Source organism: Bos mutus, chromosome 1, assembly GCF_027580195.1.
Source record: "Bos mutus isolate GX-2022 chromosome 1, NWIPB_WYAK_1.1, whole genome shotgun sequence".
In the NCBI taxonomy this organism is placed as follows: Eukaryota; Metazoa; Chordata; class Mammalia; order Artiodactyla; family Bovidae; genus Bos; species Bos mutus.
The window spans coordinates 98705924-98723535 of NC_091617.1; the positions used below are offsets into that span (position 1 = coordinate 98705924).

Sequence of the window (17612 nt, forward strand, 5' to 3'; positions counted from 1 at the left end):
GTAAAAAGCAAAAGTGAAGTCGCTCAGCCATGTCTTTCTCTTAGTAACCCCATGGACCGCAGCCCACCAGGCTCCTCCGTCCATGGATTTTCCAGGCAAGAATACTGGAGTGGGGTGCCATCGCCTTCTCTGGTCGGGGGTGGGGGTGGTTATGGGAGAGCTTAATTCTAAACCTTCAATTCAGTACAGGGGTTTCAAGGTTTGTGTCTTTGTTAGTCACAAAACTTTAACTCCATTCAGATTTCTGAATTCTTCAATCATTGATATCATAATGTAAATGAAAATTATAACCAACTAAAATCCATTGAAGCAAGAAAAAAGAGCAGTATGAACTTTGGCTGGCAGACTAGTCTCTTCTGTTCTGTTGTTCAGTCTCTTATGAATGTTCATGGGTAGATGAAAATTGCAGGGGATGATAGAAAATGATGCATCTGTTTTGAAATAACATATCTAATCTTCTGCTCCAGAAGATGTTCACAATGTTTGACAGCAAACTCTAATACATATTCATAACCAACGCACTTTGTAACCACAGGAAATTGAGGCAAGTGCAATGGAATGAACTGTGAGGAAGCAGCATGCTAATTTTAAATTTAATTAGAGAGATGGGGAGAAGGGTGCATTGAGATAGTATATCCTCATTCAGCTGTCATTGAACCTTACCCAAAACTCATGCCACAAATCTGACAGAAAAAAAAAAATTTTTTGGTGAAGTGATTGATAAAACTAGCAGTTCTGGGGAAAACAAGATTCTGAGATCCTACTAGAAACTATTTTTTAAAATTTATTTTAAATTGGATAATTGCTTTACAATAGTGTGTTGGCTTCTGCCATATAAAAACACGAATCAGCCATAAATATACTATTTTTTTAATGTAGAGAAAAAGAAGCACTGTAGAATTCTAATCATTTTAAGACAAACAATTTTTTTTTCAGAGAAAAGAAAGATTTCTGGTCCATGAAAGATTTCAGTTCATGGAATGTCTTTGACATGTTTGAATCCTAAATTCAGTTTGAAATTAGGAAAAGCATTAGTTACTGTGATTCTTGTGATGTTATTACTTTGGGTAACCCAGAACCACATGTCATTCAGTGTGATCAGTATGTTTGGGATCCTCACTGCAGTATAAGGATTCGAAGAGCAGAGACCTCTGCTGTCTTTTTTTTTTTTTTTTTTCTGCTGTCTTATTCAGAGCTGGTTTGGCATGGATCAGACGTTTTACAAATACTTGTTCAATGAATGAATAAATAAATCTACCTCATGCTGCCTTGTATGGGCTACATGTTCAATATATGTTAATAAATAGGTCAATGGGTAGATGGATGGAAATATTTCTCTAAGTGACTTAAAACTCACCATTTGATATTAATTTTCAGAATCGAAGGAAAATGCTTAACAATGGGTAAGGGCAATGAGTGTGACATATTAACCCACTCTCAGTTTTGAAAAATACTCCAGATTTCTGACCAGATTGGATTGTGCTCTGTCCATGGTTTTAAAATTGTGCTCTCTCCATAGTTTTAAAGCAGAACTTGTATTCTTGTCTTAGGCAAGTCCCTGGTTACAGAATAGGAAAAAAGAAGAAAAATTATCTTTCTTTTACTCATTATAAAATATTGCTATAGGAAAAAGTTAAAGAAAAAACAAACATAAACAGCATTTCTAAGAGTTGGTGTATTTTCAAAGAGTTAAATGTCTGGTTTGGGAATATTTCACTCTGTATTGCCAGCAAGTATGTCAATGCTCAGGCTAACTAGAACTATTTTTTAGAAATGAATCAGTGACTCTTAAAAAAGAATAAGAATACCCCAGCTTGGTGAAGGTCTCGCATGTAAGCAATATCATACTTTGTTAATGAAAATGTAAATTTTTTTGGTCTTTTGCAGGACGATTTGGCAAAATATACCAAAAGCTTTAAGAATGTGCAAAGTCTTTGATGCAGCACTTCTAAGGAATTTCCCTCAGGAAATAATTTGATAACTAAGCAAGGATGTATCTGCAGGAATGCTTGTTGCAGGGTTGTTTACTTGGAATGGGAAAGCACTGGAACAATTGAAGTTTTTAATAATGGGGAGTATAATTGTATTTCTTCTCTACAGAAGATTGTGTGGCCATTAAAATGATGTTAAAGACAAATATATATTACACAAGGCGTAGCTAGAAGGTATGATATAAAATGGAAAAAGCACACAAGGTATACATTAATAAATCATGACACCATTTCGTAAATAATGCATAAGTATTTCTATTTCTGCCTAGGAAAAGAGTCTGGTAGGCTGATGGCATTATGGAGGATTTTAAATTTTGGCTTGTCTATATTTTGTCTTTTCTATAGTAAACATGAATTATTTCATGCAAAAAGTAAATAATTTTAAAAATGGGTTGGCACCCTCATATGTTCTAATTGAAAGTACATGATCCCTTCTTGATGAAAAGAAAGGGCTGTCAAGTATTTTAAAAAGCTGTATTTTCAGAAATTTGAACTTAGGTTTAGTGCTCAGTTTTTATATAAGTTACAGTGAAATCCAAATCTTGACAAAGCTGAAAAGCTGAAGAGAATTTTATAGAGTTCATGCTTTTTAATTTTTTTTTTTAATTTTAAAGCTCACAAGGACTGACTGTAGCTGCAGAAGATGCTTTCCAGGCAAAAGAAAATGATTTTTAGAATATTCTTTGAAAGGGATTCAGGAAGACAGGAAGACTTTTAAAGGTCTAAAGTTGTGCTTGCTGAGATAATCAATCAGACATTCTGAGAATATTAGCTTCCTTGCAGGAGCAGTTGGAAGCCTTCGCTGGTTATTTTCTTACTCAGTCATTACATAGACACAGCAAAATAAATTTATTGGCATTATCTTAGCAAGGGCTGAATAAGAATATGTTTTTTAATAGATCATTCACCCTTTGCTTTTATTAGAAGAGGAGTTCTAATAGATGCAGGGGTACTAATTTTTACTCAAAAAGATTGACATGGTCATGACTAATAGGAGCGAAACTAACAGGAGTGAAAGGGTGTACTTTAAACACTGTGTGGTAGTTTTTATTTGGAAATCCTACATTCAAGTTAGAACAAGCTGTCTATGGGAAGACAGTTTTGTTAAAGCCATACTAATTACATTTTTAATTGAAGAGAGAATTATTTTGTACTCTGTTTTATAATGAAGTCTAATTTCCTAAATTCTTAATATTTTGCCAGCTATACTAACTATATGCTTGTGAATTTAACTTGATGTGGATGTCTTCAACAATAATAAATATTGCTTGAATAAAATCGTTTAATGCAAAAAGTGTTAATTGCTGAGTCATGTCCAACTCCTTGTGATCCCATGGACTGTAACTCACCAGGCTCCTCTGTTCATGGGATTCTCCAGTCAAGAATACTGGAGTGGGTTGCCATTTGCTTCTCCAGTTTAAAGATGGCCTTGCTGCTGCTGCTGCTAAGTCGCTTCAGTCATGTCCGACTCTGTGCGACCCCATAGGCGGCAGCCCACCAGGCTCCCCTGTCCCTGGGATTCTCCAGGCAAAAACACTGGAGTGGGTTGCCATTTCCTTCTCCAACGCATGAAAGTGAAAAGTGAAAGTGAAGTCGCTCAGTCGTGTCCGACCCTCAGCGACCCCATGGACTGCAGCCTTCCAGGCTCCTCCATCCATGGGATTTTCCAGGCAAGAGTACTGGAGTGGGGTGTCATTGCCTTCTCCAAAAGATGGCCTTATATACATATTATTTTACTGAAGCCTTATAAAAACCCTGGGAAGATTATGACTAATCTATGGTCACACAAATATGTTGTAAATTCAGGCATAAAACTCAGATGTTAACTAAATTAGGACTAATTTAAGTACATGCCAAGCCATGCTAAATTGCTTCAGTGTGTCTGACTGTGACCCTATGGACTGTGGCCCGCCAGGCTCCTCTGTCCATGGGATTCTCCAGGCAAAAATACTGGAGAGGGTTGCTGTGCCCTCCTCCAAGGGATCTTCCCCATCCAGGAACTGAACTCATGTCTCCTGTGGCTCCTGCATAGTAGGCGGGTTTTTTTACTGCTGAGCTACCAGGGAAGCCCAATTTAAATACATATCTATATGTATATAAATGTTAATATATATAAATATAAATGTAAATTTATGCATACCTACATATAAACATATAAAAATATATCCAAAGATGACTCAAAGATAAATTATTTTGCCACTTAGCATTGAACCTAATACAGATTGAGAGTTTGTAACAACTAAATCATGGTATGTGCAAACTCATTTTTAAAATGAAGGATTTTCTTCCTTCTTTCCATGAAATTATCTATTGCCAAGAAGATAGGAACAGCAGGCTCACCTGAAATTCATAGAGTGACACTATAAATAGCTCAAGACAAGATAGGAGCTGCAATTACGGTGATGAAAAGTCAGTGTTATATATGCGAAATACTCTTGGTTGCTGAGAAGAGGTAAACTTCACTTTCAGTGGACTCACTGAGGACAGTTTTATATTTGTGCCTCTGAGGAAGAGCAGCTGAAACAGTGTGCATTTGCTGTTTCATATTAAGGCAAAAACAAGCATCTGCTCCTGTGACCGCAGTGGTCATAGAGAGCTTCAGGTAACCCTGTGAGTGGACATATTCTTCAGACCCACTAAGATCATTTTTAAGACCATCTAGCTAGTAATTAACCACCCCTGATAGATAAGATCAATTTACTAAAATTAGTAATTATGCATACCTCCCAAGCCTTACACACACACATACACATAATCAACAAATGAGTTTAGCTAAATTCTCAGGGAATAGTCATTGCTGTCATGATGACTCAATTTATAGCTCTTTTTCTTTTTTAAGATTTTTGATGTGGACTATTTTTAAAGTCTTTACTGAACTTGTCACAATATTGCTTCTGTTTTATGTTTTGGTTTTTTTGGCTGCAAGGCATGTGGGATCTTAGCTCCCAGGTCAGGGATCAAAGTCATACCGCCTACATTAGAAGGTGAAATCTTAATGACTGGATCACCAAAAAGTCCCAATTTATAGTTCTTTTCTTCTTTAAACTCTTTAGTAGTCAATCAATAATAAATAAGGGCTCCCTTGGTACTTAGACGGTAAAGAATCTGCCTGTAATGCAGGAGACCTGGGTTCGATCCCTGAGTTGGGAAGATACCCTAGAGAAAAGAATGGCTACCCACTACAGTACTCTTGCCTGGGAAATCCCATGGACAGAGGAGCCCGGCAGGCTACAGTCCATGGGGTCACAAAGAATCAAACACCAATAACACTTTCACTTTTTGACTTTCAATAGTAAATATATAATGACATACAAAGGATGGGGAACACGTGTATACCCGTGGCGGATTCATGTTGATGTATGGTAAAACCAATACAATATTGTAAAGTAATTAACCTCCAATTAAAATAAATAAATTTATATTAAAAAAAAAGAAACGTGTTGAACTCACATTAAATGACCTCATGTGGTATACATACATTAAATTATCAACTAATCCTGATAACAGCTCTGTTATCAGGGCTGTCGCTGCTGTCGCTTCAATTGTGTCCAACTCTGTGTGACCCCGTAGACGGCAGCCCACCAGGCTCCCCCGTCCCTGGAATTCTCCAGGCAAGAACACTAGAGTGGTTTGCCATTTCCTTCTCCAATGCATGAAAGTGAAAAGTGAAAGTGAAGTCGCTCAGTCGTGTCTGACTCTTAGCGACCCCATGGACTGCAGCCTATCAGGCTCCTCTGTCCATGCGATTTTCCAGGCAAGAGTACTAGAGTGGGGTACCATTGCCTTCTCCAGATAACAGCTCTAAGCATTAGTTATTAGCTCTACTCAGAGGTGCAAGCTGAATCTTCAAGCTCCTATTATGCAACCACACAATCTCCCTACTACAACTTGTGATACAAATAATACAATGGAATGAGTGAATGAATTCTAAGCCTAGAGCATAAGTGGAGGCCACTGATAAAATGAGAATTAATTGTTCAGTAAAAGTTAATGCATTTATGATTCTGAGCTTGAATCAAAGTTCATATATTTAATTGTACATTGAATTTATTAAAACTGGCATAGGATAGAATTAATAAACACAAATCTCACACTGATCAAGGCATAATGCTTCTTGAACAAGTTAGGATTTTTTAATAAACAGCTTTCTAAATTATAACCAAATGTATGGCAAAATCATGGTTTTAGTTTCAGACTAAAGCAAATAAAGCTAGCGAGTGAACAATCAGTAATAGAATTGTCAAGGATATGGTACAATTGCACATATCTGTCAATTTCATAAATTGGAAGTATTTCTTAAATCTTCCCCCACTGTATATTGGCACTATCAATGTACATAAAATTATGAAGTTGATTGTATGTATTACTTTGGGGAATAAAATTTATTTTTGTCCTTGTTTATGTTCTATTTGCAATTCCATATTCTAGAATGTAAAAAAGAAATTGTCTTGGTATTTGTCAGTCAAAACAGTTTATTGATTGTAGAAATAAAAATAAATTACAAACACAGGAAGAGAATATTTTGATTCAGCTTTAAAGTGTTTTTTTGTTAAATGGATTAATAACATTAATAAATGGATTAATAACAACATACATTTGAGGCATGGATTGATGTCATTATGTAATAGTTCAAAGGGTCTACATCTACTCAGCTTTCAGAAACAGTTTGCAGTTTGGCTCAAATGGAGTATTTTCAGGATGAAATTTCTTTCCACTTTGTTAATATCTGGGTCACTGAAAAGTTTCCACCTCTTTGAACTTTTAGATTAAAAATAATTTAACGAAGACAAGAATGATAGACTTCTGAGTAGTTCAAGTTTGCATTTTCCATTTAGGTCTGTGATCCATTTTGAGTTGATGTTTGTGAAGGGAATCAGGTCTGTGTCTAGTTCACTTTTTTGCTATATGAATGTCCAATTACTCCAGCACTGTTGAAGATGTTATCTTTTCTCAAATGTATTGCTTTTGGTTCTTTATCAAAGATTAGTTGACCATATTTGCTGCTGCTGTTGCTAAGTTGCTTCAGTCATGTCCGACTCTGTGGGACCCCATAGATGGCAGCCCACCAGGCTCTCCCGTCCCTGGGCTTCTCCAGGCAAGAACACTGGAGTGGGTTGCCATTTCCTTCTCCAATGCATGAAAGTGAAAAGTGAAAGTGAAGTCACTCAGTCGTGTCTGACTCTTAGCGACCCCATGTTTACATGGGTCTATTTTTGAGCTCTCTATTCTGTTTCATTGATCTAGTTTATATTTTTATGCCAATATCACAAATGTCTGGGTTACTGTCATTTTTTAATAAGTCTTGAAGTTGGGTAGAGTCCATCCTCTAAGTTTGTTCTTATCCTTCAGTATTGTGTTATCTCAGTATTTAGCCTCTCCATGTTGACTTGGAGTCAGTTTGTCAGTATTAATAAAATGACTTATTGAGATTTTTATTGGAATTGCATGGGAGGTATAGGTTGTCTTGGGAAGAATTGAGGTCTTAGCAAAAGTGAGTTTTCCTATCTATTAACATGGAATATTTCTCCAATTATTTATTCCTTGATTGTGCTGATAGGAGTTTTGTAGTTTTCCTCATATAGATCTTACACACATTTTGTTAGATTTACATGTATTTCATTTTTGAGGATGCTAATGTAAAATGGTATTGTGGTTTTAGTTTCAAATTCTTCCTGTTCATTATTGGTGTACAGGAAAGCAATAGACTTTTGAATGTCAATCTTGTGTCCTACAATCTTGCTATAATCACTTATTATGATGGTTCCAAGGGTTTTTCCATTGGTTCTTTCAGATATTTTACATACATAATCATATCTTCTATAAACAGACAGTTTATCTTTCTTTCCAATCTTTATACTTTTACTTCCTTTTCTTGCTTTATTTCATTAAGTAGAGCTTCCAATATGATGTTGAAAAGCCATGGTGAGAAGACATCCTTGCCTTGTACCTGATCTTAGTAGGAATGCCACAAGGTTCTCACTGTTAAGTATGATGTTTTTGGTTAAGCTGTATGTTTGTGGTAGTTACTCTCTTTCAAGGTGAGGAATTTTCTTTCTATTATTAGTTTACTGAGAGGTTTTTTTTTTGTAATTATAAATTGGTGTTGAATTTTGCTGAATGCTTTTTCTTCATCTGTTGATGTGCCATTTAACATTCATAATCATTTTCCTGAGACTGGCATTTTGCTATATCTACTGGCATATATGGTTTTTCCAGTGGTCATGTATGGATGTGAGAGTTGGACTGTGAAGAAGGCTGAGCACTGAAGAACTGATGTTTTTGAACTGTGGTGTTGGAGAAGACTCTTGAGAGTCCCTTAGACTGCAAGGAGATCCATCCAGTCCATTCTGAAGGAGATCAGCCCTGGGATTTCTTTGGAAGGAATGATACTAAAGCTGAAACTCCAGTACTTTGGCCACCTCATGCGAAGAGTTGGCTCATTGAAAAGAGTCTGATGCTGGGAGGGATTGGGGGCAGGAGGAGAAGGGGATGACAGAGGATGAGATGGCTGGATGGCATCACCAACTCGATGGACGTGAGTCTGAGTGAACTCCGGGAATCGCTGATGGACAGGGAGGCCTGGCGTGCCGCGATTCATAGGGTCGCAAAGAGTTGGACACGACTGAGCGACTGAACTGAACTGAACTTTGCTATATCTACTGGCATATCTACTTTACAGATGGGAAAATTAAGCCTCAACAATGAAGTAACTTTCTAGTAGTTCCCACATATCTGGTGAAACCAGGATTAAACCTACAATTGTTCGACCTCCTCTACAACATGCTGCCTCCCAGTGATTACTGTCAAATCTGATGCTTTGGCTCTGAGACAGTAGGAAAACAGATTCTCTCGCTGTGAAGCTCACCAAACTAACCAGCCTATCAGTATTAAACTACATAGTTATTTGGAATACAGATGGTTCTCATCATTGTCAGATTTTGTATTTGTCAATTTGCCTACTTGCTAAAATTTATTTGGGTCCCCAAAGTAAAAACTCAAGTCACCTTCATGATCATTCACAGACATATCAGTCAGTCAGTCAGTCAGTCAGTTCAGTCACTCAGTCGTGTCTGACTCTTTGTGATCCCATGGACCGCAGCACCCCAGGCCTCCCTGTCCATCACCAACTCCCAGAGTCTATGCAAACTCATGTCCATCGAGTCGGTGATGCCATCCAACCATCTCATCTTTTGTTGTCCCCTTCTCCTCCTGCCTTCAATCTTTCCCAGCATCAGGGTCTTTTCCAATCAGTCAGCTCTTCACATCAGGTGGCCAAAATATTGGAGTTTCAGCTTCAACATCAGTCCTTCCAATGAACACTCAGTACTGATATCCTTTAGGATGGACTGGTTGGATCTCCTTGCAGTCCAAGGGACTCTAAAGAATCTTCTCCAACACCACAGTTCAAAAGCATCAATTCTTCAGTGCTCAGCTCTCTTTAGAGTCCAACTCTTATATCCATACGTGACTACTGGAAAAAGCATAGCATTGACCAGACAGACCTTTGTTGGCAAAATAATGTCTCTGCTTTTGAATATGCTGTCTAGGTTGGTCATAACTTTCCTTCCAAGGAATAAACGTCTTTTAATTTCATGACTGCAATCACCATCTGCAATGATTTTGGAGCCCAGAAAAATAAAGTCTCTCACTATTTCCACTGTTTCACCATCTATTTTCCATGAAGTGATGGGAGCAGATGCCATGATCTTCGTTTTCTGAATGTTGAGCTTTAAGCCAACTTTTTCACTCTCCTCTTTCACTGTAATCAAGAGGCTCTTTACTTCTTCACTTTCTGACATAAGGGTGGTGTCATCTGCCTATCTGAGATTATTGATATTTCTCCTGGCAATCTTGATTCCAGTTTGTGCTTCTTCCAGCCCAGTGTTTCTCATGATGTACTCTGCATAGAAGTTAAATAAGCAGGGTGACAATATACAGCCTTGATGTACTCCTTTTCCTATTTGGAACTAGTCTGTTGTTCCATGTCCAGTTCTAACTGTTGCTTCTTGCCCTGCATACAGGTTTCTCAGGAGGCAGGTCAGGTGGTCTGATATTCCCATCTCTTTAAGAATTTTCCAGTTTATTGTGATCCACACAGTCAAAGGCTTTGGCATAGTCAATAAAACAGAAGTAGATGTTTTTCTGGAACTCTCTTGCTTTTTCAGTGGTCCAGCAGATGTTGGCAATTTGATCTCTGTTTCCTCTGCCTTTTCTAAAACCAACTTGAACATCTGGAAGTTCATAGCTGGAAGTTCATATTGCTGAAGCCTGGCTTGGAGAATTTTGAGCATTACTTTACTAGCATGTGAGATGAGTGCAATTGTGCGATAGTTTGAGCATTCTTTGGCATTGCCTTTCTTTGGGATTAGAATGAAAACTGACCTTTTCCAGTCCTGTGGCCACTGCTGAGTTTTCCAAATTTGCTGGCATATTGAGTGCAGCACTTTCACAGCATCATCTTTCAGGATTTGAAATAATTCAACTGGAATTCCATCACCTCCACTAGCTTTGTTCATAGTGATACTTTCTAAGGCCCACTTGACTTCATGTTCCAGGATGTCTGGCTCTAGGTGAGTGATCACACCATCATGATTATCTGGGTCATGAAGATCTTTTTTGTATAGTTCTTCTGTGTATTCTTGTCACCTCTTCTTAATATCTTCTGCTTCTGTTAGGTCCATACCATTTCTATTCTTTATTGAGCCCATCTTTGCATGAAATGTTCCCTTGGTATCTCTAATTTTCTTAAAGAGATCTCTAATCTTTCCCATTCTGTTGTTTTCCTCTATTTCTTTGCATTGATCACTGAGGAAGGCTTTCTCATCTCTCCTTGCTCTTCTTTGGGACTCTGCATTCACAGCCATGTGCAGAATGTCAAAAAGTTGCAGTCTTCCAGTGTGTCTATTTCATGCTGAGATCAAACTTGATGACACCCTGCCTTCTTTTATTTTCTAATTTATTTACTTTAATGGAAGGATAATTGCTTTACAGTGTTGTATTGGTTTCCTCCATACATCTACATGAATCAGCCATAGTTATGCATATGTCTCCTCCCTCTTGAACGTCCCTCCCATCTCCTACCCCATCCCACCCGTCTAGGTTGTCATAGAGAACCAGGTTGAGCTCCCTGTATTATACAGCAACTTCCCATTAGCTATCTATTTTACGTACACACTTTGCCTTCTTATTCCAGTTCTTGCACTTTAAACAGGTATTCTATTTGTGCTCCACTTAGTGTAAAGTTTTTGCATTTTGAGCTTTTTTTCTTGGTGATTTTCACTTTTTAAAATGGTTCCCCAAGTGTAGTATAAAGTTCTGTCTAAGTGCAAGAAGGCTATGCTGTGCCTTTTGGAGAAAATACATGTGTTAGATAAGCTCCATTCAGTCATAAGTTATACTGCTGTAGGCCATGAATTCAATGTTAATGAATTAACAATATATATTAAAATGTCTTTCAATGGAAACAGACATAAAACAAAATTACAATTTGACCAGTTGATGAAAATATTGTGACCAGAGGCTCACAGAAACCTAACAGTGTCTTTCCATAAAAGTCATCATTCAGTATCTGCTAATTTTGTGTTTGTAGAACATAACCATTATAGTACATAACTATCATGAATAACCAAAATCAACTTATAAGGTTTCACTGGTTTTGTAATTCTGTGTTCATAGAGGTGATTTCTTGCTCTTGGATTAAAGTGTTACTGTGATACTATTTTACTGGCAGTGCTAAACTCTCCTCAGGTATTCGTCTATTTTCTCTAAACTACTATATTCATTTCCTATTGATGCTATAACAAATTACCACAAACTTAGTATCATAAAACTCATAACTATATTATTTTACAGTTCTACAGCTCAGAATTCCAAAATGGGTTTTCCAGAGCTAATATAAAGGTATGGTCAAGATGGTTTTCCTTCTGGAGACCCTCTGTTTCCTTGCCTTGTCCAGCTTTTAGAGGTCACCTGCATGCTTGGTTCACAGTCCTGTGTCACTCTGACCTCTGCATCCACCATCATATCAAATCTCTGGCTTTCCTGCTTCCCTCTGTCAATTACAAGGACATCTGTGATTGAGGATGTCAACTTGCAGATCTGTCAATTATTTGCTCCGCAGCCCAAATTCACTTCAGTATAACACCATTGTAAGGTAGAAGGTATTCTTTGCATCTTGGAAGAATTGCTGATGAGATTTACCTTTGAGGGTAGCACAATGGTCTCTTTCACTGATATCTTATTTTTGTTCTTGTTTCTAGCCCTCAGAGCCCAGTCAAACCATTTGTATGTCCAGAGAAGAGTTTGTGCAGAGGATGACAGAGATTGTTGGTTGGGGTACAAAGGAAGAATGTGGAGAGCTCTTTGATAAAGTGGATGTGGCCCAAGAGGGCTTCATTAATTGGGACAAGCTGACTTCATTTCTGCTGTTAACACTTTATGAGAAAGATGAACAAGCAAAGGCAACTGTGGTTCCCCAGTGGAGAGACCTTGAATTTCTCCCAGTGAAACACAAGGATACCATCCAAAGAGTAATTTTCTTAAAAAGTTCAAGTCGTTATCTGACCATAAGTAAGGAAGGTTCAGTAGGAATCTGGGGAGAGAATTTAAAGCTACAAGAAACGCTTCCCATCACTTCAGATGCCACCAAACTAAAGCACCTGTGGGTGACAAGTATGGTTTCTCTGGAAAATGTAAACAAGGTACAGAGGCTGTATAAATAAATTTATTGCTTGTTAAAGGGGGGAAGTGATGGGACAGGACTCCTGATAAATAGCAAGTGTAACACTAGCAGTGATAGAGAACTGCATTATTCTTCCATACCTTTAATATGACCTGGAGGGAACACAAGTCAAGCTAAGTGAATATTTCCATTTCCCAAACTTTTCTGTTGTGTGCCTTTAAATGACAAAACCGGTGGTGACTCAGATTCTTGGCTCTGTCCCCCAGGAGGTCAGTGTACATTACTAGTTGATAAGACCTTTATACCTCTGTAGTTTTTAGCAGTCTGAAAGTATATACATTTATATGCAGAGTTGAGAGGCTGTATAAGTGCAAGGCACAGATCAGAAAATTTCAGGAAACCGCTGATCTGATTTTGACTGCTGGATTAGTCAGTTTCTTAATTTTGATGGATAGGGCCCATTCAGTCCAGATACCCTCATGTAACCATACCTATATGGAAGATAACATACTGAAAGGAAAGTCAGTTTCTGAGGGAATAATGAAGCTTAAATAACCCATATTCTTATTATATTACATTAAACAGATGGTAAATTTTACTATGAAAAAATTAAAGTGCACACACAAGCAGAGATAATCCCATTAAGAGCCAGTATTCATCCTTAGCCATTTCCAATTCACAGCCCTCCTGTTTCTTCTACATCTCCCCTTTATACTGAAATCCAAAATTCCAATCATTTAATCTGTAAATACTTAAGTATTTCTGAAAAATATCTCTTTAGCACAACCATAATACTGTATCACATTTTATACCAATAACAATAACTCCTTAATATAATGAAATATCCAGTCATGAACATATTTCATTGTCTTATGATTTTTTAATAGTTTGTCATTTGTTTTGATAGTTTGTTTGACTCAAGATATGAATAAGGTCCAAACATTATGAATGGTTGATATGCCTTTTTTGATTCACACATTTTCCTCCATCTCATTTCTGTTTTGTATTTTGTTGTTGTTGCTATTGCTATTGTTCAAGAAGCTAGGTGTTTGTCCTTTGGAGTTTCTCACAGTCTAAATTTCTCAGACTGTTTGCATGGGGTTGTTTAACATGGCCACTTGCTCTCCGTGTTTCCAGTAAATTGGTCCTCAAGTTGAAAGCCTTGATCATTTGTATATTTTGGAAGAGGTGTTCTTCAGTCACAGGGCATAGAATGCCTGGTTCCATCTCTTCTTGGGATATTAACAGATATTATGGATTATTCTTAGATACATCAATTTATCAGGAGTTGCAAGATGGTGATATTCTAATTTCATCATTTCCTTTTTCTTTATAAGCTGAAGTACCTCTATAAAATAAAGAAACTTCCTCTCATTAGCTACTGTGTAATACAAATTGTTAACAAAAGCAGAATAAATGCCCAGGTCTTTCCTTTTATTCACCAGTATTCAAAATAATTAGCTAGTTTTCTAATGAGATGAAAAATGAGTGCTATATCATTATTGTTATCAATATCATTATAAACTCATGGGTTTAAACAAACTTGATATATCTCAATCCACTGAGTTATTATCCTGCCCCCTAAATTATACCATCTTTGGACAATGGAACTAATACAAGTTAGTCTTTTCTGATATAACCCTATCTGTCTTTCAAAGCTTCCTCGTTTGCTGGTTAGACTAGACGTTCCAGGATCATCTTGTGTATTTATTAGAGGAGACCCAGGACCAGCCATTTGAATGGCTCCAAGAGCCAGATTCTTTCAAGTGGGGAATAGCATGTTCTACTGCCAAGAATCATCAAAAAATAATCATCATGAACATTAGCTTTCTATGTACACATGCCTTGCTCTGTTAATCATCTCCAGATCACCTTGTTGTTCAGTCACAAAGTGGTTTCCGACTCTGTGACCCCATGGACTGCAGCTTGTCAGGTTTCCCTGTCCTTCACTATCTCCTGGAGCTTGTTCAAATGAATTTTCATTGATTCCATGATGCCGTCCAATCATCTTATTCTCTGTCACCCCCTTCTCTCTTGTCCTCAGTCTTTCCCAACATCAGGGTCTTTTCCAATGAGTACTCTTGGCATCAGGTGGCCAAAGTGTTGGAGCTTCAGCTTCAGTCCTTCTGATGAATAATCACTTTTGAGGGGATTTATTTCCATTTTAAGAGAGACTGGGCAAGGAGAGGTTGTGAAACGTGCCCCATGTCACACAGGATGCAATCAGCGTTGCAAGATTTGTAAACTAAGGTGGCTTGATTTCAGAACCTGTGCTTCAGAATCTTTGCTGTGTCCCTAGTGGCAGTTGACATCATATCCAGTTCTTTCTTGCTAAGGATCTGATGTTAATGTTTAGCTGGCGTGGATTAAAAATGTTTCTAGTTTATCCTTTTTTTGGTATGTGTGTAGCATTCTGTGCGTGAGTGTGTACTAAGTTGCTTCAGTCATGTCCTACTTTTTTGCAATCCTATGGACCGTAGCCTGCCAGGCTCCTCTGTCCCTGGGATTCTCCAGGCAAGAATACTGGTGTAAGTTGCTGTGACTTCCTCCAGGGAATCTTCCCAACCCAGGAATTGAACCCACATCTCTTACATCTCCTGCATTGCCTGGGTTCTTTACCACTAGCACCACCTGGGAAGCCCTTGTAACATTCTGTATTATCATGTAATGCTTGTGTTGGTATTGGGTAATGACTATGTTGCACTGTTTCTGCTTTCCAGGACTGATCATTAAATCTTAGCCTTTCCTTTGTTTAGGAAAGCTTTGTTTAGGTGTGATTATACAAAATCCACTGCATATATTAAAAGTATCCAAGTTGACAGATTTTAATATATGTACATAGCTGTGAAAAATCAATAGTATGATGAAGATAATGAATGCGTTTTTTCACCCTCAGATTTTCCTAGAGTAGTTTTGTAATCCTTCATCCAGCCCCTCCCTTCCTTACTTGTCAAGTAACCACTGGTACGCTTTCTGTCACTATAGACTAGTTTGCATTTTCTCATCTGTTATGTAATTGACATTATACAGTGTATACACTTTCCTTTTATGGTCTGGCTTCTTTAACATAATTAGCATAATTATTTTGAGATTCATCTATGCTGTTGGATATATGAGAAATTTATCTTTTATGGTTGTGTAATATTCCATTTTTGATATAACATATCCTCGCCAATACTTGGTATGATCAAGTTTTTTCCTTTCTCTTAATATTAGCCCTTTTAGTAGGTTTGTTGGAGAAGGCGATGACAGCCCACTCCAGTACTCTTGCCTGGAAAAGCCCACAGACAGAGGAGCCTGTTGGACTGCAGTCCATGGGGTCGCGAAGAGTCAGACACGACTGAACGACTTCACTTTCACTTTTCACTTTCAGGCATTGGAGAAGGAAATGGCAACCCACTCCAATATTCTTGCCTGGAGACTCCCAGGGATGGGGGAGCCTGGTGGGCTGCTGTCTATGGGGTCGCACAGAGTCGGACACGACTAAAGCGACTTAGCAGTAGGTTTGTATTTTGTTTTATTGAGGTTTGATTTCACTTTTTCCTAATGAGTAATAATGTTGAGCATATTTTCATGTGCTCGTTTCCTACCTATATATCCTTTTCAGTGAAGTGTTTGTTCAAATTCTTTGACCATTTTTATTGGGTTTATTTTGTTATTATTGAGTTTTGAGAATTCTGTACATATTCTATGTATGTGCAATTATGTGATAGATAATTTACAAATATTGTATCCCAGTTTGTGCTTTTTCTTTTCATTCTGTTAACATCCTCTTTGATAATTTCATTTTCAGATTGTCCATTGCTAATTAATATAAATAGATTTATAAACTTGATCTTATACCCTGCAACTTTGCTGAATTCATTTATTAGTTTTAATTGGTTTTGCTGTTGTTTATTTTTCATGCCTAATTTCCCTGGATAGAAACTCTAGCACAGCGTTGAATAGAAGTGGTGAGAGTGAACATCCTTGTTTTATTTCTGATCTTAGGGAGAATACATTGTTGTTCACCATCAAGTATAATATCAGCTGTAGATTTTTGCTTTCTTGTACAATCTCTTTATCAAATTTCTTTCTATTCCTGATTTGTTGAATATTTTTATCATGAAAATGCATTGGGCTTCGTGAAATGCTTTTTTGCAGACATTGAGTTGATAATATAGCCTTTCTCCTTTATTCTTTTAATATGGTGTATTACATTAGTTGATATTTGTATGTTAAACTAACCTGGAATTCCTGGTGTTGGGAATAACATGTATATCAGAAGTATCTCAGATGAACTGAGTAACTCACCAAAATGTCCAAAGCCCTCACCTTAAATACCATCTTTGTTTTGATGTTGTTTGGTTGCTAAGTCATGTCTGACTCTTTGCAACCCCATGGATTGCAGCATGTCAGACCTCCCTGTCCTTCACTATCTCCCAGAGTTTGCTCAAACTTATACCCATTGAGTCGGTGATACCATCCAACCCTCTCATTCTCTGTCAACCCCTTCTCCTCCTTCAGTCTTTCTGAGTATCAGAGTCTTTTCCTATGAGTCAACTCTTCATATCAGGTGGCCGAAGTATTGGAGCTTCAGCCTCAGTATCAGTCCTTCCAATGAATATTCAGGGTTGATTTCCTTTAGGATTGACTGATCACCTTGCAGTCCAAGGGGCTCTCAAGAGTCTTTTCCAGAAACACAGTTCAAAAGCAACAACTCTTTGGCACTCAACTCAGCCTTCTTTATGGTCCAACTCACATCTGTATAGTGGAAAAACCGTATCTTAGACCATACAGACCTCTGTTGGCAAAGTAATGTCTCTGTTTTTTAATATGCTGTCTAGGTTGTTAAAAATACCATCTTTAGGAAAGACAGAAGAGGGTGTTGGAGTGGTGGTTTAGTATTTCGAAGGGGATAAAGACAATTTACATGAAGACCGAAAAGTAAATTTTTGGTG

The 17612-nt window shown here is 37.6% G+C and overlaps 1 protein-coding gene across 2 annotated transcripts in view; it reads left to right on the forward strand.

The window, feature by feature from the left end:
• WDR49 (WD repeat domain 49) overlaps positions 1–17612 on the forward strand; it is a 169179-nt gene that overhangs the window by 21931 nt on the left and 129636 nt on the right. For both annotated transcript variants that reach the window (XM_070373695.1, XM_070373701.1), the window contains one exon: positions 12251–12691. In XM_070373695.1, the coding sequence (XP_070229796.1) occupies positions 12251–12691 (441 nt within the window). The remainder of the gene's footprint in view (positions 1–12250; positions 12692–17612) is intronic.